At 33.0% G+C, this 27,866-nt stretch overlaps 1 protein-coding gene across 2 annotated transcripts; it reads left to right on the top strand.

Annotated features, from left to right (window-relative positions):
- The first annotated feature begins 1,402 nt into the window (after window positions 1-1,402).
- LOC132726012 (copine-3-like) lies at window positions 1,403-27,866 on the top strand. 2 transcript variants are annotated; one of them, XM_060711255.1, is made up of 15 exons: window positions 1,403-1,463; window positions 6,523-6,676; window positions 8,599-8,778; window positions 9,296-9,370; window positions 9,929-10,003; window positions 14,244-14,327; window positions 14,699-14,788; window positions 15,395-15,490; window positions 16,078-16,158; window positions 16,488-16,547; window positions 17,091-17,224; window positions 17,601-17,704; window positions 18,340-18,482; window positions 22,703-22,954; window positions 24,521-27,866. In XM_060711255.1, the coding sequence occupies exons 2-15, from the start codon at window positions 6,533-6,535 to the stop codon at window positions 24,632-24,634; spliced, it is 1,632 nt and encodes a 543-aa protein (XP_060567238.1). In that variant the 5' UTR covers window positions 1,403-1,463; window positions 6,523-6,532; the 3' UTR covers window positions 24,635-27,866. The 2 variants fall into 2 exon arrangements, with proteins under 2 accessions (XP_060567238.1, XP_060567239.1); XM_060711256.1 differs by having other exon boundaries at window positions 1,409-1,516.

Here is a 27,866-nt window from a genome sequence, read left to right as displayed (position 1 = left end):
TTTCATTTTAGTAATCGTACTTAACCGATGAGTTTTGCGACTTTGTAAAGTGGGGGTTGCATCAAATAAAATACAAAATCTTCAAAATACGGAGATGTCTGTTGTTTGTTTTCCACTAAACGCTGTCTGATATATGTCTTTAACTGCCCTGAAAATTTCAAGCAATTATCCTCAATATTTTTAAAAATATTGCAAAAATGCTACTGGTATCGTTAGAAAAGTTGTTCAGTGTATACAGAAATGGTAGTCAACTATATATTTTTTCTTGACTTAACTGCAAAGAAAGTTTTTTGAAACAATGGTCTTCAAAGACTCCCCAATTAACCACTGTTATAATTATAAGATTCTCGACGATGGTTTTGAAGAAAGAAGCCGCATTTTTTTATATAACTTAGATGATAAGATGTGGCACATTGGTATCTTAATCTAATTACAGAATGCCACCATTTCGCGTAAATTATTTGACTGGAATCTGGGAGACGTCAACGTTGTGCTTTTGGGTATTCAATCAAAGTGGGCTTGAGTTAACGCTGAAGTTTCCCGCCCCTTTCGTACTACACTGTACTTTTCTTTAGCTATGATATTGTTGCTGACAATAGTAGTCTTATCTGGCCCTTTGCTGATGATTCCAATTTAATTATATATTTGATTGTTGTTCGATTGTTTTTGAAATCTTAAATGCTACAATCAAACTTCTGTAACCACTTGTTCCTCAGCTGAATAGGAACCCTTGACAGGATCCCAAAATAACCCCCAAAAAACTACGTTTTCTAGTAACCTTACAAACTGTTTACACCAGGACGTGTATTGGCCATCGCTAGAGGAGAGATGACGTATATACCGACTTAAATGTTTTACAAGATGAAGAATGGTCTAGCACAAAAATACTTAATAAACCTCAATGGACCAACTTCATCGTTTATTCTTCGTAATCCAGAGTTTGCGACCCATGCATTCCCGACCAAACCGATTAGTCTTTCTTGCCAGTTACTGTCCGCGATTGAAATATAAAAGGCCTAACTGTGTATACGCACCGGATCATGAAAAAGAAAAAAAATTCTTGCCGTCTACTCGGTTACATCACGAATTTATAAAATATAAATCCGTGGTTACATTGTTACAAATGACTTTCTTATGTCCCAGTTGCATTTGAGAAATTAATGTGAGTTCATTAACTCATAAGTTAATTATTTATGTTGATTACAAATATTGGTTATCAATTATAAATACGCATTAACATTCATTCATTCGTTCGTTCGTTCGTTCGTTCGTTCGTTCGTTCGTTCGTTCGTTCATTCATTCATTCATTCATACATTCATTCATTCATTCATTCAACTTACATCTCTGACTGGGCCTTGCTAATGTGCAATTTTAGACTATCGATAGTGTTCGCTGGCCTAAGTTAACAGAAATTGTCACGAGTATATTATTTTCCCTGTGCACCGAATATTCAGGAAGAAAAGTAAATTATTATTTTAAGTCTATACATTTCAAGCAAATTTCTCGAATTAACAGGTCAGAATGATAAGCTGTTTATATAGTTTTTTTAATGCTTTGAGTATGTTCTAATAAAAAGCATTGTCATTTCTTTTACAGTGAGATTTATAGAAAGTACAATAGTTTTCGGACGTGTCAGATTTAATCGGAATATGATCAGATGATATGGAATCTCATCTTTTGAATTAATTTACCATCCACAACCAGTGAATTAGGAGTTTAGAATCTACTCTTTCATCGCTTTTCTTTATACTGTTTGATATGTATATTAATGACACAATTTTATAAATCGAGTAAACTCTCAGAATTATAGAGATAACACTCGATCACAGATTTTATTCTGCAATGTAATGTCTTAATCAGTGTAAATGACTTTTGTGTATCATAAAAATTTTGACCCACCTGACAGTGAATTTTTACCACTGCACCTTGTGACAGGAATGTGGCAATAAGTACCAAACTTTGTGTATTAAAATTTTAGTTATGTCAAACTAATCATTAGTCTCAATATTTCGACTGCAAGACCAACCAATTATATAATCAACAGCTTATATTGGATCAACAGCTTCCTCTCACACCGTCAACAACAAGTAGTACTCGACGGGAAGACATCCTCTCCAGCACCAGTCACATCAGGCGTCCCGCAAGGCACAGTCCTACAGGGCCTCTCTTGTTTCTAGTCTACATTAATGACTTGCCGGGCAGGGTCTCCTCCACAGCATGCCTCTTCGCAGATGACTGCCTACTATATAGGACCATCAGCTCTGAGAAAGACAGCATTGCACTTCAACAGGATCTTGACCGCCTACAAGAGTGGGAGCAAGATGGTTGATGATGTTTAATCCCGACAAGTGTGAGATGATTCGCATTACCAACAAGCGGAAAGTGATAACTTGGTCCTATGCCATCCATGGCCAAACACTCAAGCAGACGAACAAGACAAAGTATCTGGGTGTCACACTTGACAATACGCTTTCCTGGAACAGCCATATTGACACTACTGCAAAGAAGGCGAACACCACCACTGCCTTTCTACGCAGAAACTTATCACACTGTCCACAGAACATTAAGGCGACATGTTACAAAACACTGGTTAGACCTCAGCTCGAGTATGCTTCGTCAGTATGGGACCCACACACCAAGGCCAACATCAGTAAGCTCGAGAACTGCCAACGAAGAGCAGCCAGGTTCTGCACAGGTGATTATCGTTACACCAGCAGCGTTACTGCAATGATGGAAGCTCTAAGCTGGGACACTCTAGAAGCCCGCAGTCAGCAAACCAAAGCAGTGATGATGTACAGAGTCATTAACAGCCTGGTGGATATCCGAGCCCATCACATACTGATCCCTGCTGGAGTACACACCTGAGGCTATGCCAACAGGTACCTACAACCCTTCACCAGTGTCAACTCATACAAGTATTCGTTCTTTTCTTCTGGGATCCGACTTTGGAACAGCCTACCAGAAGTCGTGATGACAGCCCTGTCCCTAGAGGTCTTCAAGACGAGGATGGGTGCGCTGCACGAGTAACTCTGGAGCATGGTGTTTTTAACCTGTTTTTAGCTGCACTTGATGTTCCCTTCACTCATGTAAATAGTCACAATTGTGCGACGATGCTCCAGAGGGGCCCAGCACATTACCCGGAAGAAGAAGAATATAATCTGATATTTCATAGAAGGGCGGCCATTGTCTATATATTAAAAAGCCCTAAAGTGCACAATTTGTTGGGCTAACTAATCACCTAATGACTGTTAATAAATAGTTAACTTTTTTTTTTTTATAAGTGGCTAGTCATATGGGCCTGTACCTGGTCTAGCCAAAAGTTTTAGCCATACCTAAGTCATGTTTGGCTAGCATATACACACTGCAGTGACTAGAAGTATGGCCTTTTTCAATGATAAGTAAAAGGCAAAAAAGAAGATTCAAGATTCTAACTTGCAAGTTAAATTACTAATTTGCGAATGATAGCAAAAATTAAAACATTGCTAAATAACTAGATTTACAGTATATCTATGCCACTTTCTTTATCATAATGTTGCCATACAAGATTGGTATAGTACATGTCCCATTTTTAGTATCCTTATGATGCCATATTGACAAACATACCTGTACCATTTTATTACCAATATGACAGTTAAGCCTGTTTATTGAAAAATGAAATAACTCATTTGATTTATTGCTTATATTCATGGTATTTTTTCATATGATTGGTTTGATGGTGGATATAAAGTTGTTTATTCTATATTTGATATAAAGGAAGAGAAAGTTTAACATGCATCTGTTAAAGCAGTTTCTGTAATTCTTCAAATTTCCTTGTCAAATATTAATATAAAAAATAGATATATTATAACAGTGGTGACTCCACCCCCCCCCCCCACTGTAAGTATATTTTATATTAAAGGTTGTTTTCCCCAGCCCAAAATAGGTCTACTTTCACCTAAAAATGCTGTTTTCCCCTTAAATCCCTGTACACATTTTTCTCCAGAAGCATGATTTAACCATGACATATCAGCTAGTTGATTAATTGATTGCATGGCAGAAAGCTGTCCCTGCTATGTACCATGCATGTTTAAATTGAATTAAAATTGAAAAGTTTATAAAATGTGTGGATAAATTCCATTCTTAGTTGTTAGAATTTGATTTTAGGTTTTCCCCCTTTTCTGATTTATCATGCTATATTCTCCCTCCAGGAGAAAAAAATCCCTGTATAATTAACGTGCTGACAGGGAAAGGGTTACCATGCATTATGCATTGTATGTCATATGAAGAAGTCTTTGAAATTTCTTCTTTTGGTTTTGAAAAGAAAAAATTCATTAACATTCATTTAATAGTTTTTATTAGCTCGACTATTCGAAGAATATGAGAGCTATTGTAGTCGCGTCGGCGTCAGCGTCCGCGTCCGCGTCGGCGTCTGCGTTGGTTAAAGTTTTTTGTAAAGTCAAATATCTCAATTATTGCTTGAGATATTCAATTGAAACTTACAATACTTATTTATAGTAACAAGGTACATCACATTGACAAGTTGGATAACTCTGCCTACAATATTGACATAATTATGCCCCTTTTTAACTTCGAAATTTTGGTTAAAGTTTTTTGTAAAGTCAAATATCTTATTTATTGTTTGAGATATTCAATTGAAACTTACAATACTTATTTATAGTGACAAGGTACATCAGATTGACAAGTTGGATAACTCTGCCTACAATATTGACAGAATTATGCCCCTTTTTAACTTAGAAATTTTGGTTAAAGTTTTTTGTAAAGTCAAATATCTCAATTATTGCTTGAGATATTCAATTGAAACTTAAAATACTTATTTATAGTAACAAGGTACATCAGATTGACAAGTTGGATAACTCTGCCTACAATATTGACAGAATTATGCCCCTTTTTAACTTAGAAATTTTGGTTAAAGTTTTTTTGTAAAGTCAAATATCTCGATTATTGCTTGAGATATTCAATTGAAATTTAAAATACTTTTTTCATAGTAACAATGTTCATCAGTTTGCAAAATTGCATAACTTTGCCTGCAATATTTGCAGAATTATTTGCCCCTTTGAAACTTAGAAATTTTGGTTAAAGGTTAATGGTCTTCAAAGATATTTACTTGAAACTTTACACATGTACTTAGGGTCATAATTTGATGGTCATAATTGTATGTCACTGACCAAGTTCCATAACTCTATCTTGCATTAAGGCTGATTCATATCCCCTTTTCTACTTAGTCTCTTGGTTAATGTTTACATGCAAGTTTTACATATCTCAATAACTATTAAAGATATTTATTTAAAACTTCACATATGCATTTTGGGTCATAATTGTAGGTCACTGACAAAGATCCATAATTCTATCTTGCATTTAGGCTGATTTTTCTCCCCTTTTTCAACTTAGAAATTCATGGTAAAGTTTTGCTTGTAAGCTGTTATCTCCATAACTACGGAAGGGTTTGTGCATTTTTGGGACAATTTTATGCATTCATAATAATAAAGCAGTGATTTACTTGATAAAACATCTTAATAACAAGTCTTTATACCTTTTCTTTCAAATTTATGTATTCATAGGTAATTAGTATTATTATACTCAATAAAACACCCTTGTGACATTACCTTCCAAATAGTCAAGCCAATACTGTATAATTACTCTCTCTAAGGCCTATAACATGAATTTATAAAAAAAAATTAGCCCTTTTGTGAACTCAAAATATTTAACATTATCAAGGCTCTTTTACTGTCAAGCACTTAGAATAGTCGAGCGTGCTGTCCTACCGACAGCTCTTGTTTGTTTGGGTCATCAGACCAAACAAATAATGGTAGCTAAATTTCAGAGCCTAATGCTGTTAATTGCAAATGCCTAAAGTAGTCCACTTTTTTGAAGCGGTTACTTCCCTTTTATATGTACACTAACGCCAAAAAATTCAGGGGAGATCAATGCGTAAAGATTGTCAAATGACAGGCGCATTAATTTTCAAGCAAAGTAGTTCCCGAATGGTCGAAGATTTCTAATATTGTTTCATTCTTTATAAATATACATGCTTACAGTTAGCTTCATGATTATTTACATCTGTGTTAAACAACGGGTTTAGCGACGAAATGATAAGAGTTACAAACCCTAATTTAGAATAATATGGTTGTCTTCAGGCCGTTAACATATAACTTCACCTTGGCCGAGGGGTTTGCCTGCTCGCTTATGAATCGAGAGGTCTGGAGTTCAAATCCCAGTTGAGGCAACTCATTTTTTTTAACATTTTTTAAGTCAAATAAACATTGAATTGACTATCAGTGTTGCAATTAGTCTTATAGCCAATTTACTACAGTTAAAACATTGGAAAGCATTGGTGGCACTATACAAAAACAAATTGGTTTATAATCTTGCAACCTTCACCTTTCTGACATTCTGAGACCCAAACAAATTCAGCGCCTTCTGTGCTTTGATTATCTTTGTAACAGGTACTATATATGTTAAGAAATTAGCCTGTTTTATTGTTACATTCATTATTATATTTTACTCGTATATTTTTTATACAGATATTGAACGATGGCAGCCCCAGGAATGGCCAGTAGGCCAATGTCAAAGCTGGAGTTGAGAATATCATGCAGGAAGTTGGCAAATAAAGATGTAACATCAAAGTCTGATCCCTGTGCAGTGGTGTTTGTACATCAGGGTGGTCAATGGGTGGAGGTAATTTGGTAATTACCGTATAAGTGTTTTTTTCTGCGGGCTCCAAATTCTGCGGTTTTTCCAAAATTTGGCATGTTTTTATTTCTGCGGACTTTATTTTTGGGCACATTCTTTTAACAAAACATGTTTAAAATTCTGCAGCTCATCTTATCAAGGTCTAAGTCTCATTACTCTTCCTATTTCATTTGCACGTACAAATTCGCATTAATGGTCATCACAAAAAAACCCCAAAAAACAAAATTTACAGCAATTACAAACAAATTTATGATTTAGTGGTTAACAAACATTTCGGCGTCCTGGCAAACACCTTATTCATGTATGATGTTTAAAAAAATGTATTCACAAATTGGCATAAATAACAATAAGTACATCCTTACAAACACAGATGCAAACTTAGCTGACGGCAAGTTTAAAAAAATCGATGACCCACCGACCGTTATGATCCGTTAGTCGCTATTACTTTTGGACGAAACAGGTCATAATGTAGGACACATATCGTAACAGGTTAAAAAATAAAACTTGGAGAAATATTCTGCGGTTTTTATTTCTGCGGTGCTGAAATTGACCGCAGAATACGCAGAAATAAAGTCACCGCAGAAATAACCACTTATACGGTACATGTATATTCTTTGTAGAATAAAAAGCATACATGGTCAGGGCATGAAGTTGTTTTGTTTTGTTTGTTTTATTGGGTTTTACGTCACACCAACACAGTATAGGTCATATGGCGACGTACCAGCTTTACTGGTGGAGAAAAACCTCAGATGCCCTTCTGTGAACTGTGACAGGCACAAACAGGTACTTGAGTAGAACTACCCATGTTCTGTAAGCTATCTGGATAGCTTCCTCACATGAAAGAATTCAAAGTCCCTGCCGGGATTCAAACCCACAGCGGTGAGGGGTAAGTGGTTTGAAGTCAACGACCTTAACCACTCAGCCACTGATGCCCCTATCTTGTGTATGTAGTTAATGTAATAGCTAAAACATAATAATGAAAGAAATTAATCTGTATTTTTTGTGTCAGCTCTACAGAGTAGTGGCGACATATAGGGATCACTTCTCCGTCGTCTGTCCGTCCGTCTGTCCGTCCGTCACAAAACTTGTCCAGACTACTCCTCATAAACTACTGGTGCAATTTCATCCAAACTTTACAGGAATGATCAGTACCAAGTCTAGTTGTGCATATTGTCAGCATTTTCCTGTTCAATGATTTTTGTAAGAGTTATGGCCCTTTAATAATTTTATTTTTAAAGTTTGTCCGGTCTACTTCTCTAATACCACTAATGCAATTTAAATGAAACTTTACAGGATTGATCTGTAGCTCAAGTCCTTGCTTATATTGCACGGGTTTTCCGGTTGAATGATTTTTGGCTGAGTTATGGCCCTTTGATAAAAAGGTGATTTTTTCTTTGTGTTGCCAGATACACAAAAGCTTGTAGTCCTGTCCGGACTACTCCTCATAAACTACTGGTGCAATTTCATCCAAACTTTACAGGAATGATCAGTACCAAGTCTAGTTTTGCACTGTCTGTCTGTCCGTCTGTCACAAAACTTGTCCCCACTACTCCTCATAAATTACTGGGGCAATTTCATCCTAACTTTACAGGAATTTATGTCGCCACTACTCCGATCAGTGAATAAATAACTTCTCAGTCTGTCACAAAACTTGTCCCAACATGATATTGGCCATCATGAGGCGACACATGTGATCACTGATCGCTCTTGTTATTAGCAATGACCATAATTAAAGGAGTTGTAAAATATTAAAACAAAATTTGGTCTTCTAATGTGTAGTATTTTATACATTTATGGTAACAATTAATACATTTGTTATTTTTTTGAAAGCTGTTTATGTATTGAGTAGAAAATCTAAAAATCTACATGTATTATTCCACATTTATTTTAAATTCATTTTTTTTTAGCTTGGAAGAACAGAAAATGTAGAGAACAGTTTAGATCCCGACTTTACAAAGGCTTTTCCTATTGATTACCTGTTTGAGGAGGTTCAGAAGGTGAATATTGCAGTATATGACATTGATAACAGCACATCTAAACTTAGTGATGATGATTTCCTAGGACAATTAGAATGTACCCTGGGACAGGTGAGTGTTGTTTTACCTTGAATGCATTTAGTTTATAGAAGTCGTGAATAGTGGTCATACTATTTCTTAAAATTCATCAACCAGAATTTTTATTTAAGTTCAATTATGATATTCATGATATAAAACTTTAAACTTGTTCATGTATATGATTTGTATGTCCCTCACTTAGAGGGAGGGTGATATAGTTTTGCCCTTGTCCATCCATCAAGCTGTTCATCCGTAGACTGACAATACAGGGGGAGGGGGTAATCTGTGTCCTATCTCCAGACACATGACTGTTTAGTTTTATTTAGCTAATCTTTACAATAATATAGATTGCTATGTTAACTAATAATTTGATAAAGAAAAATATTCCTTAGCCAAGTTTGGTAGGTGTTTAGGAATTTTTCTTATCTCTAGTCCAAGGAGTATAGCTGGTAGATTATAACAAAAACTGGTAGACATTCAGGGTAAGATTTTAAAATATTTTAAAAGAATTTGATACAAATTATGTTAAATGAAACTTATAAATTTATAGATTGTTGCTGGTAGACCTTTCCATAAACCTCTCCTCTCAAAGAGTGGAAAACCTGCAGGAGAGAGCACTATCATTGTAAGTTAATACCTCTATACCCTGCTTGATTTTTGTAATGGTAATGTACTATTTGGACTTGTCTTCTTTGAACTAGGATCTACCAAATATATGTTATAAAACTAATAAAAAACTGAGCAACCCAAAATCTGGTCAGTCTGTACTGATATGATGACTGACCAGACAAGACAAGTCTCATCACCGTAAACTGTATACACACTCAAATTTCATGGCTGAGTTATTGAAGATGTTGCCTCCTGTCCACATCTCCTGAATAAAAAACAGTGTTGAAGCAATGAAAATAGCACATTTTTGAACACCTCTCTGAAATATCTGAAATATAACTCATTTGTTAAGACCCCTTTGCTCCTTTTACATTTTCTATCCAGATTTTGTTTTAGTTTATAGAATGTACTATAGTAAATTATTAGACATAATTATCTTGTTATTTCTTAACAAGTTTGTTGGTTATAAAAATTCTTCATTGTTTTATATGTTAAAATCCTTATTTTAATGTTTTGAATTGATTTTTTGTATTGATGATTTTGTATGGATGATTTTGTATTGATGATTTTGTAGATTAGATCAGAAGAGGTAAAGGAAGGTGGAGAGGTTGCCATGTTTACATTCAAAGCCAGAAAACTGGAAAATAAGGTATGTATTTATATATATTTACTGAAAAATATATCTTCTTTTTAATACAAGCATTGAAAATAATACATTTCACAGGTGTAGAAAATGCATTAAAAAGTTGGTTTGTATAATGATTATGAAAATCAAGTTACATACTGTGCTGCTTTTGTGTCTCAATTAAAACAATATTACACATCAGGTAGATATGTGACATCATACGTGATATCATTTACATAAAACAAACATAGAGTGAAGTCACACTTAATGCTAGCATTACAGTAGAAGTGTGTAAATTAATAAATGATCTTTTTAAATGGTAAACAGCTCCTATTTTGGTTATATGATAAATAGAACATTATGTTTATTTAGCTTTATTTCTTAATTTTATGCTCACATAATAAAATTTTATTCAACTCGTTCAATCAATTCATTATGAAACCTCCACTTGTTCAATATAATATACTGAACTTTAATGGATGTTTAAGGAATAAATCATAATAGTAAGGTCAGTCATGACATAAGTTAAAGTTCACTAGGATGTTTTACTAGTTAGTGGTCTCTTTTTACCATAATTATTTTTTTCAATCAAACCATCCAACAAGAATATTAATGCAGAATTAATGTTACACATATATCACATGTTTTACTTTTTTCTCTATATTTAAAATACTTGGTAATGGTACATGGGTATCATTTAGTATTTATGTAAGCCATATGAGCCGTGACATGACATTTCCAACATAGTGGTCAAATTTGACATTTTACTTTTTTCAAAGATTCTCAAAATGCAATCTTTTCTAAATCATTCAAGACAAATTTTACTTTCTTTAGACAAAGAAAACTTGATTTATAACGCTTTTTAACATTATAAGTGACGTCATTTTATTTGACGGATTAAAAATGCAACGTGAATAAACTGAATCATCGTTTTGCTTGACATATACTCCTATATACATGTATCTTAGCATGTAAATTATTAACGTTACTAACGGCGAAGCTCACTTTTTTATTGTTAAAGAGTACCGAGTCAATTGTAAGCCATCTTAAGAACATGTAACGACTTGTTGCACGAATAGACATATACAAGTATATGGAAAGCCTTGACTGTCTTATTATTATAAACCTGAACGTTGTTATGTCCAACTAGCAATATATTGGGTCAACCTTTCCGTATACAATGTGCACTCATTAATATATTATGTGGATCCATCATTATATTTAGTCAACTGAACAATATTTGATGTCAATGTGTCTTTATATGATGTCAATATATCATAATACAATGTGCATTTTTGAAAATAGTATGTGGAACCATCCTTATATAAGGTCAAAATACTCAGGTAATGAATGTGCACAGAAATACCAACATTTATGTTTCAAAAAATTGCAGGAATAAATAAAAAATGAGATATCACTTTTTGAATACATTCAAGAATCATCTTATTTCCAAGACATGATATAAACATACAATTTAAGTACTGCGTAGTTGTGACATCATATCCCCAAAGCAGCACGCTCAAGATTTTTGCTCTAATTTTCATGAAAATTTTAGATATATAAAAAAGAGCCCTTGCTGTGTTAGTAACGCAGTAGAAATATGGTGAAAAAAGTCTGAATGCTCAGTCAAGCTTCGCTAATAATTTGTCTTCTTTACGAGAAATTGTTCTGGAATAATGGTGGATACAAGGTCATCTGATAGGTTCTAGGACGGCGTTATTTCCGTGAATAGTCATAAACGTTTTACTCAAAAATGTGCGTACATGTAAATAGAGGATATTTAGTTGTTCTGTAAAAATGCTATGTTATATCACACAAAGAAGTAAGAGAATTATTTTTCACGAGTGCGTATGGACATGTTGATGGATTGTCACGTTGTTGTGTGATTATATAAATGTACATGTATACCATATTGAAAAAAAAAACAAGAACAAAAAGAAAAAACAAAGCAATCAACAATATAATACAGTACTAGGGGCTATTTTACGTAGATTGTAAGTGTCGTTTGCAATATGTAAACTGCTTCCTTTGTTCACTTCACAATATTGTACTTATAAATACATTTTCCGAATTGTTATGAAAATAAACATGGATCTTGAGGTATGCTGCTTTAACGATATCATAACATTATGTTTAATAATGAAATTTTAAAGAATTTAATGATTTCAATATCTCAATACTATGTTTTTCGGGGTCATTCAGCACGTGGCTGCAATTTACTGAAATTATCCGATTTAGTCTGAATCACTCAATTTCATTCACTTTTACTTGATTATCATCCATTTCCGACTTCTTTCAACAATTTACGATGCCATAATTATTCTCAGAGACCAAAACTGGTATTGCAATAATTATTATAAAACAAGACAAACTTATTTTGGTTTATTTTCTTCCCATTTAATTTTATATAAAGCAGGAATGTATTTCAACAACTTCAAGACTTAGTGTCTTACTCACATTCACTTAACAGAACAATTGTCACTTAATTATATACTCTTATTATGTTATGTCCGTTAAGTTAAACAATGATACCAACGTAATGTAATATCTTCCTTATTCTATTGACATTAAAGTGTTTATTCTGATTTATATAATATATATCAGCCCCTACATGTTACTATATACATGTATATGATTAAAGAGAAATACTTGGAAAACAACTTGATATTGGAAATAAAATAACAATCGAAAGACTAAATGGGATTATTGTCTAATTACTTAAAGTAAGTAAGCCCTGAAACACTGTCGCAAGGACAATATATCAAGTGTCGTTTGAACAGATGAAATTAAATTTGTCAACTCATAAATTTCCTTGAAATTCTCTTTCTTACGGTACTTAAAATACGATTGAGCAAATGTCTGTCAAGGGTTAAAGGTTTCCCGAAAAAGTTTATCAGCGCACTTGTTACTTAAAAAAATGAGTTTAACAGCGGAATAATGTCATCATTGCGGAGGAAAAAAATACTTTAGTGCAGTAATTGTCATTGAATCGAGAAATATGCTTATAAATGAACAAGATACACAATACATTTATAGGGAAACTTACGGAATCATAACTTAATACGTAGGCCACAAAAAAAATCGGCAAAGCTATGTTAACAACACTATGAGTGATATAATCTGAATACTATGGGTTTTATATCACTAAATAGAAACCCAGACTTTCATTTATAAACATAAACTATTACAATGATTTGACAGAGTTATTTCTTGCATATCAGACTGGTGTTTCCGTTAATTTTACCCATGCCGGATAGTTCATCTGTCATGGGGGTGCCAGATGAGTCGCGTGCTATACAATGGCATGCTTTGGATGACGTTATTTCGCTGTTGTGAATGAAGTTGTAATTTCATACGCTTCTGTACAAAAATAGTTACAGGTGTAAGGACATAAATTTCCAATCGGATTGGAATATCCGTCCTTCGGGAACCTGCCGATTGGCGAGTCCCCTGGGGACAGATATTAAGATCTGTACAGCAACATATGACAGCTATAATTAATTTCAAGTAACAGCCGACTCTGTTGACAAAAAATATCTTATCGTTAAGCAACAGTAATACCTAAACAGGTAGCTTAGTGGGCGGAATACAGAGGCAGTACGTTCGATTCCAAATTTATTAAAACATATTTTAAACAATATCTCTGTTTTTGATTATCATTTTAAAACATCAATAAAGAAAACAACATTGTTAAATTAAAATTATCAGGTTTCGCCATAAAAGCAGAACACAAAACCTTTAACTGATCAAATCACCCATTGCAATTGTTTATTAGTCTCTGTATAGCCAAATGTATGGTAGAACAATCAAACTCAAAATATGTGTACTTCAGACATGAAATATGCTAAAATTGTGTAAATGCATGTCTGCGGGGGTTAAACCGAATGAATAGGCAAACACGAATAGGCCAAAAACAAACAAAGTATACTTAACCGTGATGTGTAGTATATCTTTATACAGATAAAGAGATATTTGAATGTACAAGTATATTGCCGGACGCTTGCATATATCTGTCGATGTTTACCATGTTCTGTTCACATACGATATAATCAGTTTGCAATTGACGTGTTAATATATATATATATTTCTGAAAAATGATAGATCAGATTATTTTTCTCTGAAAACTACACAGTGATGATTGGAAAAGCATGTGTTATATCATTAAGAAATATTGGCGTCAACTTTGACGTCGCGTTTCTACGATTACGTCATTTGACCACTATGTTGGAAATGTCATGACACAGCTCATATGTATTTATTTCAGGACTTTTTGGGCAAGTCGGATCCTTACCTACAGATTTCCAAAGGGAATTCAGATGGTAGCTGGCAAGTGATTCATAGAACTGAGGTGAAATAAGCTTTATGTTTGATCTCAATATTACTTATCTACAAACTAAAGATGCACATTAACACTTATGTTTTATATGGTTTATATATTAACCTTTTAATATTCTTTTCTTAATCAAGTAACTTTTTTCATCGGATTGACTGATTACAAATATTTCTAATTTTAGTTTTACAATTTCCAAGTTCATTTAGATATATTAGATATGAAACTATGCCCCTGATAGGACATCAATATTTTACACCCATTATTATTACAAACTTGCTGGCTGGTACATGAAATAGTAAATTAAATAAAAAAGATGTTACTATGTTATGTTTACTAACTAAAGTACAATTTAATGTTTTCAATTACAGTGTTTGTTTCACTTGTAGGTGGTAAAGAACAATCTTAACCCTAGCTGGCGACCATTTTCTCTACCTGTACATACACTGTGTGCTGGCGATAAATCTAAACCTATTCAGGTAAAACAAAAGTTTCTTTCTGTAAAGTCTTACTATTAGTTTAAGATTATCATAGAGTTTTGTTTATACTGACATTATAATCAAATTAAAACCACAGTACAATTATAGACTTATAAATCTTTATTTTTGCATAACTGGCAAAATACATCAGACCAAATGAATGATTATATGATAAATATAATTAGATCTAGAAATAAGACAATAAAATTTTGGGTATTTTGCAATTTCTTGATACTCAATATTTGATATTGAGTATAAAAGAGTGGATATGATCCGAAACTATAAAAAAAAATTTTGCTTACATATGCTGATATATTATTGAGAGTGACAAACTTTGTCAGCTTAGAATTTTTCACAGGTTATATGACCCTAAACTTAAAACACTGGTAATCTGATACAACTAGAGCTGATAGATGAGGGTTATATATTGCAAAACAAATTGTTTATACACAACCATATTAAAATGTCAATAGTCTTTTTAACATATTTATAGTTCAAACATTTTTGCTCCCTTTGAAAAATTTTTAAAAAATCATTCATGATTTTTAAATGAATGTATTGAGATACGGTTATGTACGTTATTTTAATTTTTGCTCTTTCTTACAGTTTGAAGTTTTAGACTGGGACAGTGATGGGTCACATGACCTTATAGGAGGGTTCACAGTTTCTCTGCAAGATTTACAGTCTTCTATAGGGAAAGAGGTTGATACAATCTGCAAAATTTTTCATTCATTATTTATTATATTTTGAAATGAACTGTATGGAATCAAGTTATCTATCCATAGATCCCCCTTATGACAGAGGGTTTGCCTTTAAGGGTTGAGGCATCAGAATTACAGCCACTGTTTATCCCTGAGTGATCATAAGAGACGACTAAATGGGTTTGAATTTTTGGAGTATATGCATCTCTTAGCTTCAGCAGATGATAATGGTTTTGACCCTAGGTGTTGCTTAAAAACTGTAGCATCCGAGGTTAACCAAAATCGTCTTTCCTGTTCCGGCGCCATATGACTTAAATTTTGTTGGTGCACCGTAAAAACCAAACAGAAAATGTCCAGTGATGTAAATAAAGGTTTATATTACTTTGTGGTAGACCAATTCAAAACTGTCTATGAAATGTCCCTGAAATATATTATTTTAATAAAGACAACCATTCAAAGAATTGTTTAAACTTTTTATACACTATGATTTTGCAATATAAATAGAAAACACAGTTACATACTCAATTGACTTTGCTGTTATATTCAAAGATATTTTTTTCTGTATAATAACATTATGTTGTATTTCAGTTCCCAGTTATCAATGAACACAAGAAAGCCAAGAAGAAGAAGTATGAGAATTCTGGCTACGTTATTCTAGATGCTATTACAGTAAGTTATTATAAATTTGTCTACATTTTATTCAATTTTCTGTTGAACTTTTAACCCAAAAAGTAATAATTCAGAAAAAAAGTTAGATAAAATTCCCTACTGACATAGTAAAAACAGTGAGTTACTTGTTTTTATCTCTTCTATATTTAGATGGTTGTCATTCATTATCCTTAAGTTTTTGTAGATAAGAACATCTCTGTGTCACTGAAATTTACGATTAAGTGCAATTTTTTTGTATGGCAACAGCTGTATTACAATTATGGACACAGTTTATTATTAATATATGAACTATAGACAACATATTCTTGAATTTAACCTGATATTTTTAGGTAAAGCGAGTCCCCTCATTTTTAGAGTATATTTATGGTGGAATGCAGATCAACTTTACAGTAAGTGATTCATTTTCTATCCGACTTTATATGTAGATAAGTAAAGGAACACAGTCCTCCAGTTGACAGAAAAATATTAGACTAAAAAAGTTTGCTGAAATTTTCCTTTTTCAAAAATAAGTAAAGTAAAATGAAATTTTAATAGATTGGTGGATTAAGTTATGCATTATATAAGGATGTTTCAACGATGGCAAGATGGCTAGCTGTATTATTGCTGGATTTAACTCACTACAGTGTTGGAGCAGTACCTGTAGACGAGCTTACCGAAATCATTATCACACAGTAGAAAAATATTGCTTTTTCACCAATTCTTACATTTTTCATTCATTATCTTATATAAATTGGTGTGAACAGATGAATTAGACATCTTAGAGTGCATTTCTGTGGTTGAAAAAGCGATGTTTTAGCATATAATCATTCAATCGCCTGTCAATCAGTATATACCTGAATACAGTATTGGGTGTGGTGCTCCAACACTTTTTTAGTCTCATTATTTCTGAAGCCAATATCATTATAAAGCATATGATAACATATATTATACAGGTTGGTATAGATTTTACAGGATCTAACGGAGATCCGTCAACACCTACTTCTCTACATTACATGGATCCATACAGACCTAACGAATATGTACAGGCTATACAAGCTGTCGGAACTGTTTGTCAGGACTATGATACGTAAGTTATAGCATAACATTTTGATAAGTTGTACATATCAAGGGTTGACCACAAAACTGCAGTAACTTATAAGAAATAAAGTAGGACTTACAACCGTTTTGCAATCAACCCTCGATATATAACATGACAATTGGTGGAATGTACATAACATTAAACTAGACTGAGGAACATAACTTATGTCTGTTATAATGATATTATTATTTTTTGAAGAGGGTATGTTGTATATTATAATATTATAATCTCATCAAGAATGGATTATATCAATGTCAGAACTTTCTTCTTAATAACTGATAAAGCTAGTTAAGAATAAAATCAAATACATAATACTGGTGAATAATTTGTTGTAAATTTCTTTGCTTTTTTTACTCCCTTCTAGAGATAAGATGTTTCCAGCTCTTGGGTTTGGGGCCAAGCTGCCTACTGGAGATGTTTCTCACGAGTTTGCCATAAACTTTAACCCACAGAACCCATTTTGTGCAGGTATTTTAATATGATGATTCAATTTATTTATTGAGCATTTGAACAAGTTAGAAGTACAAGTTTGTCCCCTAAAAAATTATGCAATGGTTACAATGTTAGTATTTTTATATACATGTATAGGTAATATTATATGCATTTACTATTCATATTGGTACCAAAATGTCGCCAGAATTTATTTTTAATTATTCACTATTGTTGACATATTGTTTACACAAGTGGCTTTAGCAATACATAGTGTGAAATGCATAAAAATCTATCAATGCAAGACGTTTTGTTTTTGTTTTTTGTTGTTTGTTGTTTTTTTTTCATCAAAAACATTTGAATAATTTATAAGATAAGCAATTCCTACACCTATAGTCAAAAAGTGTTAACATTTCAGGTGTGTGATATAACAGACTGTTGTGTTAGGTTTTCAAAAAGTGTTAACAGTTCACCAAATTGCCCATTCTTTGCCAAGTTACAAGTTAAAGACCCTACTATAATTATATACATGCATGGCATTTAGATCAAGTCATATACACATATTATTTTTGCAGTCTTCATGGCAAAGTTGAAGTTACTGTTAGCTAGATCATTATATTACCTGTAAAAATGATATCTGAATATTTAAAAATGTTGTTAACTTTATGTTACAGGTATTCAAGGTATTATACAAGCATATCAGAATTGTATCCCACAAGTGAAGTTATGGGGCCCCACAAATGCTGCCCCTATCATTCACCACGTGGCAAGGTTTGCCGCTGCAGCACAACAAGAAGAAGCAACAAAAGGGGCTCATGTATGTTCTGCTTTATGTCATTCAAGATTTCTGAATTTGTCTAGGTTCACTTTTATCTTATTACAATTATTTGTATACAAATGAATTAAAAAGTTTATAATATTTTAGATATTGTTAATTTTATGTAAGAATAAGTGTAAACTTTCATTGCTATTTCATTTTTGAAGAAAATGTTGGAAGGTGTTATATTAATGATACACATAATTAATCATATTTTATCATATGTTATGTGTCTGACTGCTTGCTGCACACAAATAATACAATAGAAATGATTTCTGTTGTTTTTTAGCTCACCTGTCACAAAGTGACAGGGTGAGCTTTTGTGATCGCTTTTCGTCCGGCGTCCGTCCGTCCGTAAACTTTTACTTTAAATGACATCTCCTCATAAACCACTAAGCCAATTTCATCCAAACTTTACAGGAATGTTCCTTTGGTGGTCACCTTTAAAAATTGTTCAAAAAATATTTAATTCCATGCAGAACTCTGGTGGCCATGACAACCGAAAGAAAAATCTTTAAATATCTTTTTTTAAAAAACCCTAAAGGCTAGATATTTGGCATGAATCATCTTCTAGTGAGTGTCTACCAAATTTGTTCAAATAAAAGCCCTGGGGTCATTGATTTTCCCTATATGCATATAGTAAAAACTTAAAAAGTCTTCTTTTAAAGAACCCAAAGAGCTAGAGCTAAGATATTTAGCATGAAACATCTTCTAATAAGTGTCTACCAAGTTTGTTCAAATAAAAGCCCTGGGGTCAAAATTGGCCCCGCCCCAGGGGTCATTGATTTTCCTTATATGTGTATAGCAAAAACTTAAAAATCTTCTTTGAAAACACCCAAATGAGCTAGAGCTTAGATGTTAAAAGCCCTGGGGTCAAAATTGGCCCCGCCCCGGGGGTCATTGATTTTCCCTATATGCATATGGTAAAAACTTAAAAAAATCTTCTTTTAAAGAACCATAAGAGCTAGAGCTTAGATTTTCCCTATATGCATATAGTAAAAACTTAAAAAGTCTTCTTTTAAAGAACCCAAAGAGCTAGAGCTAAGATATTTAGCATGAAACATCTTCTAATAAGTGTCTACCAAGTTTGTTCAAATAAAAGCCCTGGGGTCAAAATTGGCCCCGCCCCAGGGGTCATTGATTTTCCTTATATGTGTATAGCAAAAACTTAAAAATCTTCTTTGAAAAAAGCCAAATGAGCTAGAGCTTAGATGTTTAGCATGAAACATCTTCTAGTGAGTGTCTACCAAGTTTGTTCAAATAAAAGCCCCGGGGGTCATTGATTTTCCCTATATGCATATAGTAAAAACTTAAAAAATCTTCTTTTTAAGAACTCAAAGAGCTAGAGCTAAGATATTTAGCATAAAACATGTTGTAATGGTTGTCTACCAAGTTTGTTCAAATAAAAGCCCTGGGGTCAAAATTGGCCCCGCCCCAGGGGTCATTGATTTTCCTTATATGTGTATAGCAAAAACTTAAAAATCTTCTTTGAAAAAACCCAAAAACCTAGAGTTTAGATATTAAGCATGAAACATCTTCTAGTGAGTGTCTTCCAAGTTTGTTCAAATAAAAGCCCAGGGGTCAAAATTGGCCCCGCCCGGGGGTCATTGATTTTCCTTATATGTGTATAGCAAAAACTTAAAAATCTTCTTTGAAAAAACCCAAATGAGCTAGAGCTTAGATGTTTAGCATGAACATCTTCTAGTGAGTGTCTACCAAGTTTGTTCAAATAAAAGCCCTTGGGTTAAAATTGGCCCTGCCCAAGGAGTGTCATTCTTTTTAACTATATGTGTATAGTAAAAACTTAAAAAATCTTCTTTGAAAAAAACTAAATAGCTAGATTCTAGATATTAGACATGAAACATCTTCTAGTAAGTGTCTACAAAGTTTGTTCAAATAAAAGCCCTGGGGTCAAAACTGGCCCCGCCCAAGGAGTATCATTCTTTTTAACTATATGTGTATAGGAAAAACTTAAAAAATCTTCTTTTAAAAAACCCAAATGAGCTAGAGCTTAGATGTTTAATAAAAGCCCTTGGGTTAAAATTGGCCCTGCCGTGGGGGGGGGGGGGGGAGGGCAGGGGGTAAGGTTCATTATTTTTCATTATATGTGTGTAGTAAAAAATTAACATCATGAAACATCTTCTAATGGGTGTCTTCCAAGTTTGTTCAAATAATATCCTTGGGGTTTAAACTTGCCCGGCTCCGGGGGCCTACTGAATTCCGCGAATGTTAAGTCGCTACGGCCTAAATTACAGCTTTTGGAGACTACGTTTTTGATGCATGACCTTGCCTGTTGGGTGCTTTTAATTATATTTTTTGACAAGTCGCGCTTATAAAATCTTCTTTTAAAGAACCGTAAAAGCTAGAGCTTAGATATTTGGCATGAAACATCTTCTAGTGAATGTCTACCAAGTTTGTTCAAATAAAAGCCCTGGGGTCAAAATTGGCCCCGACCCAGGGGGTCATTGATTTTCCCTATATGCATATAGTAAAAACTTAAAAAATCTTCTTTTAAAGAACCCAAAGAGCTAGAGCTAAGATATTAAGCATGAAACGTCTTCTAGTGAGTGTCTACCAAGTATGTTCAAATTAAAGCCCTGGGGTCAAAATTGGCCCCGCCCCGGGGGTCATTGATTTTCCCTATATGCATATAGTAAAAACTTAGAAAATTTTCTTTTAAAGAACCATAAGAGCTAGAGCTTAGATATTTGGCATGAAACATCTTCTAGTGAATGTCTACCAAGTTTGTTCAAATAAAAGCCCTGGGGTCAAAATTGACCCCGCCCCAGGGGGTCATAGATTTTCCCTATATGCATATAGTAAAAACTTAAAAAATCTTCTTTTAAAGAACCATAAGAGCTAGAGCTTAGATGTTTGGCATGAAACATCTTCTAGTGAATGTCTACCAAGTTTGTTCAAATAAAAGCCCTGGGGTCAAAATTGACCCCGCCCCAGTGGGTCATAGATTTTCCCTATATGCATATAGTAAAAACTTTAAAAAATTTCTTTTAAAGAACCCAAAGAGCTAGAGCTAAGATATTAAGCATGAAACATCTTCTAGTGAGTGTCTACCAAGTTTGTTCAAATAAAAGCCCTGGGGTCAAAATTGGCCCCGCCCCGGGGGTCATTGATTTTCCCTATATGCATATGGTAAAAACTTAAAAAATCTTCTTTTAAAGAACCATAAGAGCTAGAGCTTAGATATTTGGCATGAAACATCTTCTAGTGAATGTCTACCAAGTTTGTTCAAATAAAAGCCCTGGGGTCAAAATTGACCCCGCCCCAGGGGGTCATAGATTTTCCCTATATGCATATAGTAAAAACTTAAAAAATCTTCTTTTAAAGAACCAAAAGAGCTAGAGCTAAGATATTTAGCATGAAACATCTTCTAATGAGTGTCTACCAAGTTTGTTCAAATAAAAGCCCTGGGGTCAAAATTGACCCTGCCCCAGGGGGTCATAGATTTTCCCTATATGCATATAGTAAAAACTTAAAAAATCTTCTTTTAAAGAACCAAAAGAGCTAGAGCTAAGATATTTAGCATGAAACATCTTCTAATGAGTGTCTACCAAGTTTGTTCAAATAAAAGCCCTGGGGTCAAAATTGGCCCCGCCCCAGGGGGTCATTGATTTTCCCTATATGCATATAGTAAAAACTTAAAAAATCTTCTTTTAAAGAACTCAAAGAGCTAGAGCTAAGATATTTAGCATGAAACATGTTCTAATGGGTGTCTACCAAGTATGTAGGGGTAGGGGGGGGGGGGGGTCATTGATTTTCCTTATATGTGTATAGCAAAAACTTAAAAATCTTCTTTGGAAAAACCCAAATAGCTAGAGTTTAGATATTAAGCATGAAACATCTTTAAGTAAATATCTACAAAGTTTGTTAAAATAAACGCCTGGGGGTCAAAACTGGCCCTGCTTTAGGGGTGACATTGTTTTTAACTATATGTGTATAGTAAAAACTTTAAAAATCTTCTTTTAAAAATGCCAATGAGCTAGAACTTAGATGTTTAGCATGAAACATCTTCTTATGGGTGTCTACCAAGTCTGTTCAAATAAACAAATAAAAGCCCTTGGGTAAAGATTGGCCCGGGGGTGGGGGGCCTATATACAGGTGAGCGACCTCAGGGCCATCATGGCCCTCTTGTTATAATTTTTGCCAACGGACAATTTTGTATAGAAGGTGCGATATATACCAGTAACTATTTTTTGTTACAGGCCTACTTTGTCCTGTTACTGCTCACAGATGGCGCTCTAACAGATATGGATGATACAAGAACTGCAATTGTACATGCCTCCGCTCTACCTATGTCACTTATTATAGTTGGTGTTGGGCGAGCTGATTTCTCAGACATGCGGATGTTAGACGGTGATGATGGAGTACTTAGAGCACCTAATGGTCAACCTGTACACAGAGATATTGTCCAGTTTGTGCCATTCCGAGATTTTCAGAAAGGGGACTATAATGCTGTAAGAATGTTAATACTCTCTTTATATAGATAGTGTCCGATTTTTTACAATATTTACCTCTGTTGCTTAAAGTGGCAGCCATGTTGGGTGTCAATGTTTAAATAATATTATTGACAAAATGTGAACAAAAATTAATATTAACAGCGGATTTAGATGAACTCTCAAATTCTTTTATACATATGCTGGAAAATATTATCAAAGCACCAATATGTAAAAGATTTTTATCAGTTTTCATGAAGATGATAGAATTATGGGAGGTTTTTATCTTAAGCATATGATATACATGTTTATTGGGAATGACCCCCAAAATAGTGGCCAGGGAAGGTAATAATTGCAATTGAAAAGCATCTATATGGTGTATTTATAAATATATTGAGATTTACATGTAGTTTTTATTGTGTTGCCTTGAAAAAGGCGACATATAGGGGTTACTTTTGTCGGCGGTGTTGGCGTCGTCGTCGTTGTCAGCGTCGGCGTCCCCTTAAGCTCGTCCGGAGCATAAGTCAGTCATTATAAGTTGGATTGACTTCAAACTTGGTATGCATGCTTTTTATAATGACCCGAAGTGCAGTGCACAAGAATCGGTACTCTGCACTTCTTATTTTTTGAGTTATTGCCCTTTGTTAATTTTCATACTTTATTTTTGTCCGGGCCATTTCTCCTGAAGTATAAAATCTATGGACTTAAAACTTCATAGGATGATAGATCTCATTAAGAAGAAGTGCAGTGCACAAGAACTGGTACTCTGCATTTCTTATTTTTTGAGTTATTGCCCTTTGTTAATTTTCATACTTTATTTTTGTCCGGGCCATTTCTCCTAAAGTATAAAAGCTATGGACTTGAAACTTCATAGGATGATAGATCTCATTAAGAAGAAGTGCAGTGCACAAGAACCGGTACTCTGCATTTCTTATTTTTTGAGTTATTGCCCTTTGTTAATTTTCATACTTTATTTTTGTCCGGGCCATTTCTCCTAAAGTATAAAAGCTATGGACATGAAACTTCATAGGAAGATAGATCTCATTAAGAAGAAGTGCAGTGCCCAAGTACTGATACTTTGCATTTCTTATTTTCTGAGTTATTGCCCTTTGTTAATTTTCATACTTTATTTTTGTCCAGGCCATTTCTCATAAATTATAAAAGCTTTTGACATGAAACTTAATAGGATGATAGATCTTATTGATAAGAAGTGCAGTGCACAGCAACTGCTGCTCTGCATTTCTTTTTTTTTGAGTTATTGACCTTTGTTGATTATCAAATTTCATTTTTGTCCTGGCCATTTCTCCTAAACTATATTGTTCACAAGGCGACACATCCGACTCGCGGAGTTCTAGTTGACCTGTTTGTTACAAATGAACTGAGTTGTTATAAAAAGAACATTTTAGTAGAAACATATAATGAAGTTATCAAATAATTGCTTGCATATGCTTGAACTTTGATCAGTATTGTTTTTTATATGTTAGATTGGAAGTTAGTTATAACTATTGATATGTCTTATTGGAAAACATTAAGAAATGATCTCTTCTTGTACTTTTGATGTATTTGTTATGTACGTGTATATTATAGGCATCAGCTGCAGAGTTAGCCAAGCACGTGTTAGCGGAGGTACCTCAGCAAGTGACACATTACTACAACTGGAGGGGGATGCAGCCTAACCAGCAACCTCCTCGTACATCGTAAATCCCCATACAACAGAATGAACTCTTAGAATACCAGAGGATACTCTGAACTGTCAAATCTTTTACAATAGGCGGAGCTTTACTTTCAAATTCTGTAGTGCATGTCAGTACTTTCTAACAAAACAAGATAAGGTGTGTTTCATCTTGTATAAACAAAGTCTTCCTTTTATGAACTTTGAATATGTATTTATACAAGTACAAAGATATAGAAATGTTATACTGTTCTTTTAATTATTTTGTGAACTAACAGTTTGGGTCTTGTTGATAAATGTATAAATATATTCAACTTTTTTTGCTCAAACTTACATTGGACAAAGGTTAGATGTAGAAATTCAAGTAAATATCCCCATACTTTATTACTATTATGTTATATTGCTGTGAAGAATTGTTAATATTTTCTTAATAACTCGAGACTCATGAATTTATAAGGTATTGTTGAACACTGAATGATCACCATTACATGTATGTAGAATATGTTATACATGTAGGTATCTATTTTGAGATAGGTTTGGTTAATTAAAAAGTTAGTAGTAATATTGTAGCTTGTAAGTGGAAAATGTAAAATCATTTTGTAAAAATGATTACATGTAATGATCAGAGCAAAGAAATTTTTATTTATTCTTGTGCCATAGAATATGTACTGCAAACAGTTAACTTACTTGTGAATCTCTTTTTCAGATTTGTTTTCTAAAGAAGCACTTGTAATGTGCATAATACTTATAATATTGGTATATTTTTATAAAGGTATAAATTCGTTGTTAAAATATTTTTATTACATTTTGAAGAAATTTGTAAGAAGAATGGGCAAATCTCTGTTAGATATATGGGATAAATTTGGTATAAAACTAGCTGTATAAAATATATACATGTATACATAGAGTTGTTTAGTTGATTTCTCTAATTTTCATGACCCCATTTTGTAAATTACATATAAAAATGAGTCTTGTCATAGGCTAGTTTGTAGTCAGTTTATTTATTCATACTTTATACGGTGGTTTACACTAGATATATACGGTGGTTTACACTAAATATATACGGTGGTTTACACTAAATATATATGGTGGTTTACACTAAATTTATACGGTGGTTTATCAAAATATGATAAGGGTAATGTGCACACCAGAAGAAGCTCTTGACTGAAGTTTTGTGTAAATCGTAATAAAGGTGGTTTTTGTTCTCAACACAGAGATTGTCTTACAGTAAAACACACACTAAGATCTAAGCATCTTGTTTGGTTTTAAAATATTAGGTTATAAACATTTAGGAAGGTTAATAAATTTGTGTTACCTAGATCTTGGGTTGATAGAGCACATAATTTAATTGATAATAACTACACAAGTAAAATTTGCAATACAGATAAGAACATGTGAAGATAGAATTGGTTAAGTAAATACATGATTTATCAGGTAATAATTGATCTTTTGAATCTGGTAAGTATGAACCATATCAATGTAATAAAACTATACAAATGTGCACAAAATGTCATCATGAACATTTTATCATAGTAAAATCGTCAACAAATATATTTATCATTATGTGCAATAGATATTTTTTACTCTTTAAATCTGCATTTTGTTTTCAATTTTCTAAAATTTGCTTCTTTCTCAAAATGGAAGTATGGCTTTGGCAAAATGGATCTGTTCTTCAATCTTTTTTTTACATTGATTTGACACTAGTATTAGATATTAAATATCCAGCATGGCATTCAATAACAAGTTGTGTGCACATTTTCCAGTTTAAACTGGACTATAATTAGATAAATATAGTGTATATAGTGAGAGCTATCATTCTCATCTGGGTGATGGTGTATGCATCCATGTCAACATTGCTCCTTGGTTAAGATTTTAGTAAAATTTCACTCAAGGAATTGACTGAAATATTCCCTTAAAATTTATAATACTTGTTAGGAAATTTGGTAAAGGTTCTCATACCATTCCGCTTTTTCTCTCATTGAACCCTTAAGAAAAATTGCTTTGAAACATGGAATGTCATGACCATTAAACCCATGTCTAATCAATAATTTATTAATTTATACATAGTTATGCTCCATTTATGACTTTTCACAGACATGTTATATTCATTTCACAACATTTATTTTTGAGCCGACATTCTCTATATTGTGTTCAGATCTACATGTATTTTTATCTAAGTCATTTACCTATGTAGTTATATAAATAACTTTCCTTACACAAATTATTGCATGTTATATTACAACTTTATATTATATTATATTCTACATGTATTATATACTACTTAGGTTCAAGACAGTCACAAATTACAAGTCAGAAAGAATTAAGACGTGTGCATTTAATACCTATTAAAAGTAACATTTTTACATTATTGTAAAAGTATTAGATTTGGGATAATTATGAATACTAAAGTATGTATAACTTATTTAAGTGACATATGCAAACATATACTATCAAGACAATATATATAATTACATCAAGGAATGCACCCGGCCAAATGGATCTGTAAGTCACATGTTTCACAACAAAACATATCACATGAAAACATTGGTTAAGCGATTCAATGGTGAAAATAATACTTTGGATTTTTACATAATTAAGCTATAGTTAATTTTATATTAAATTTAAAGGAAAAAGTGATCTTCCGTCCATGGTAATACTCGGGTCATATTATTTGTATGAACTTTTATTATATATCACATCAAATGTAGGTATAGTAGTTATATAGTGGGATAATACAATATCTAATAGAAATAGTGGGAATTTTTCTAGCCCCCTTACTTATCAAATATTCAGACATTTATGGTTTATGCAGTCTTTGATGGGGGTTCAAGAAAAGAAGTGATAATTTGTTTTAAGTTATTTTGTTTTCATCTTGGTGCTGTCTCAATATAAACATTTCTTTCTTTTTCTGTATATGTAAACACTTATGTTTAACTCCCTTTTGCTTAAGTGACAGCATGTTCCACAAGAAATCATGAATAAATTATATATCACAATAGTTTTTCTATGAAACCAAATTTTTATAGTCCATTAGAAAGTAAGATATGAATAAATTAAAATTTAAATCAGACAAATTTTAAAAAAGTTTTAACAAACTTAACTTTATATTTCAAACCATATCAGACATTTTGTGATCAAATTTATGCATTATTTGTTGAAGTTTTCAATTTGTTATGCAGTTTTTGTTTTTATATATATATATATACATGTATTTATCATACATTTATTGTAGCAATATATGTTAGAAATCTAAGGTCTTTG

This window comes from Ruditapes philippinarum, unplaced genomic scaffold (genome assembly GCF_026571515.1).
Source record: "Ruditapes philippinarum isolate M1 unplaced genomic scaffold, ASM2657151v2 ctg79_1_1_1_1, whole genome shotgun sequence".
In the NCBI taxonomy this organism is placed as follows: Eukaryota; Metazoa; Mollusca; class Bivalvia; order Venerida; family Veneridae; genus Ruditapes; species Ruditapes philippinarum.
This window is presented reverse-complemented; position numbering and strand designations above follow the sequence as displayed.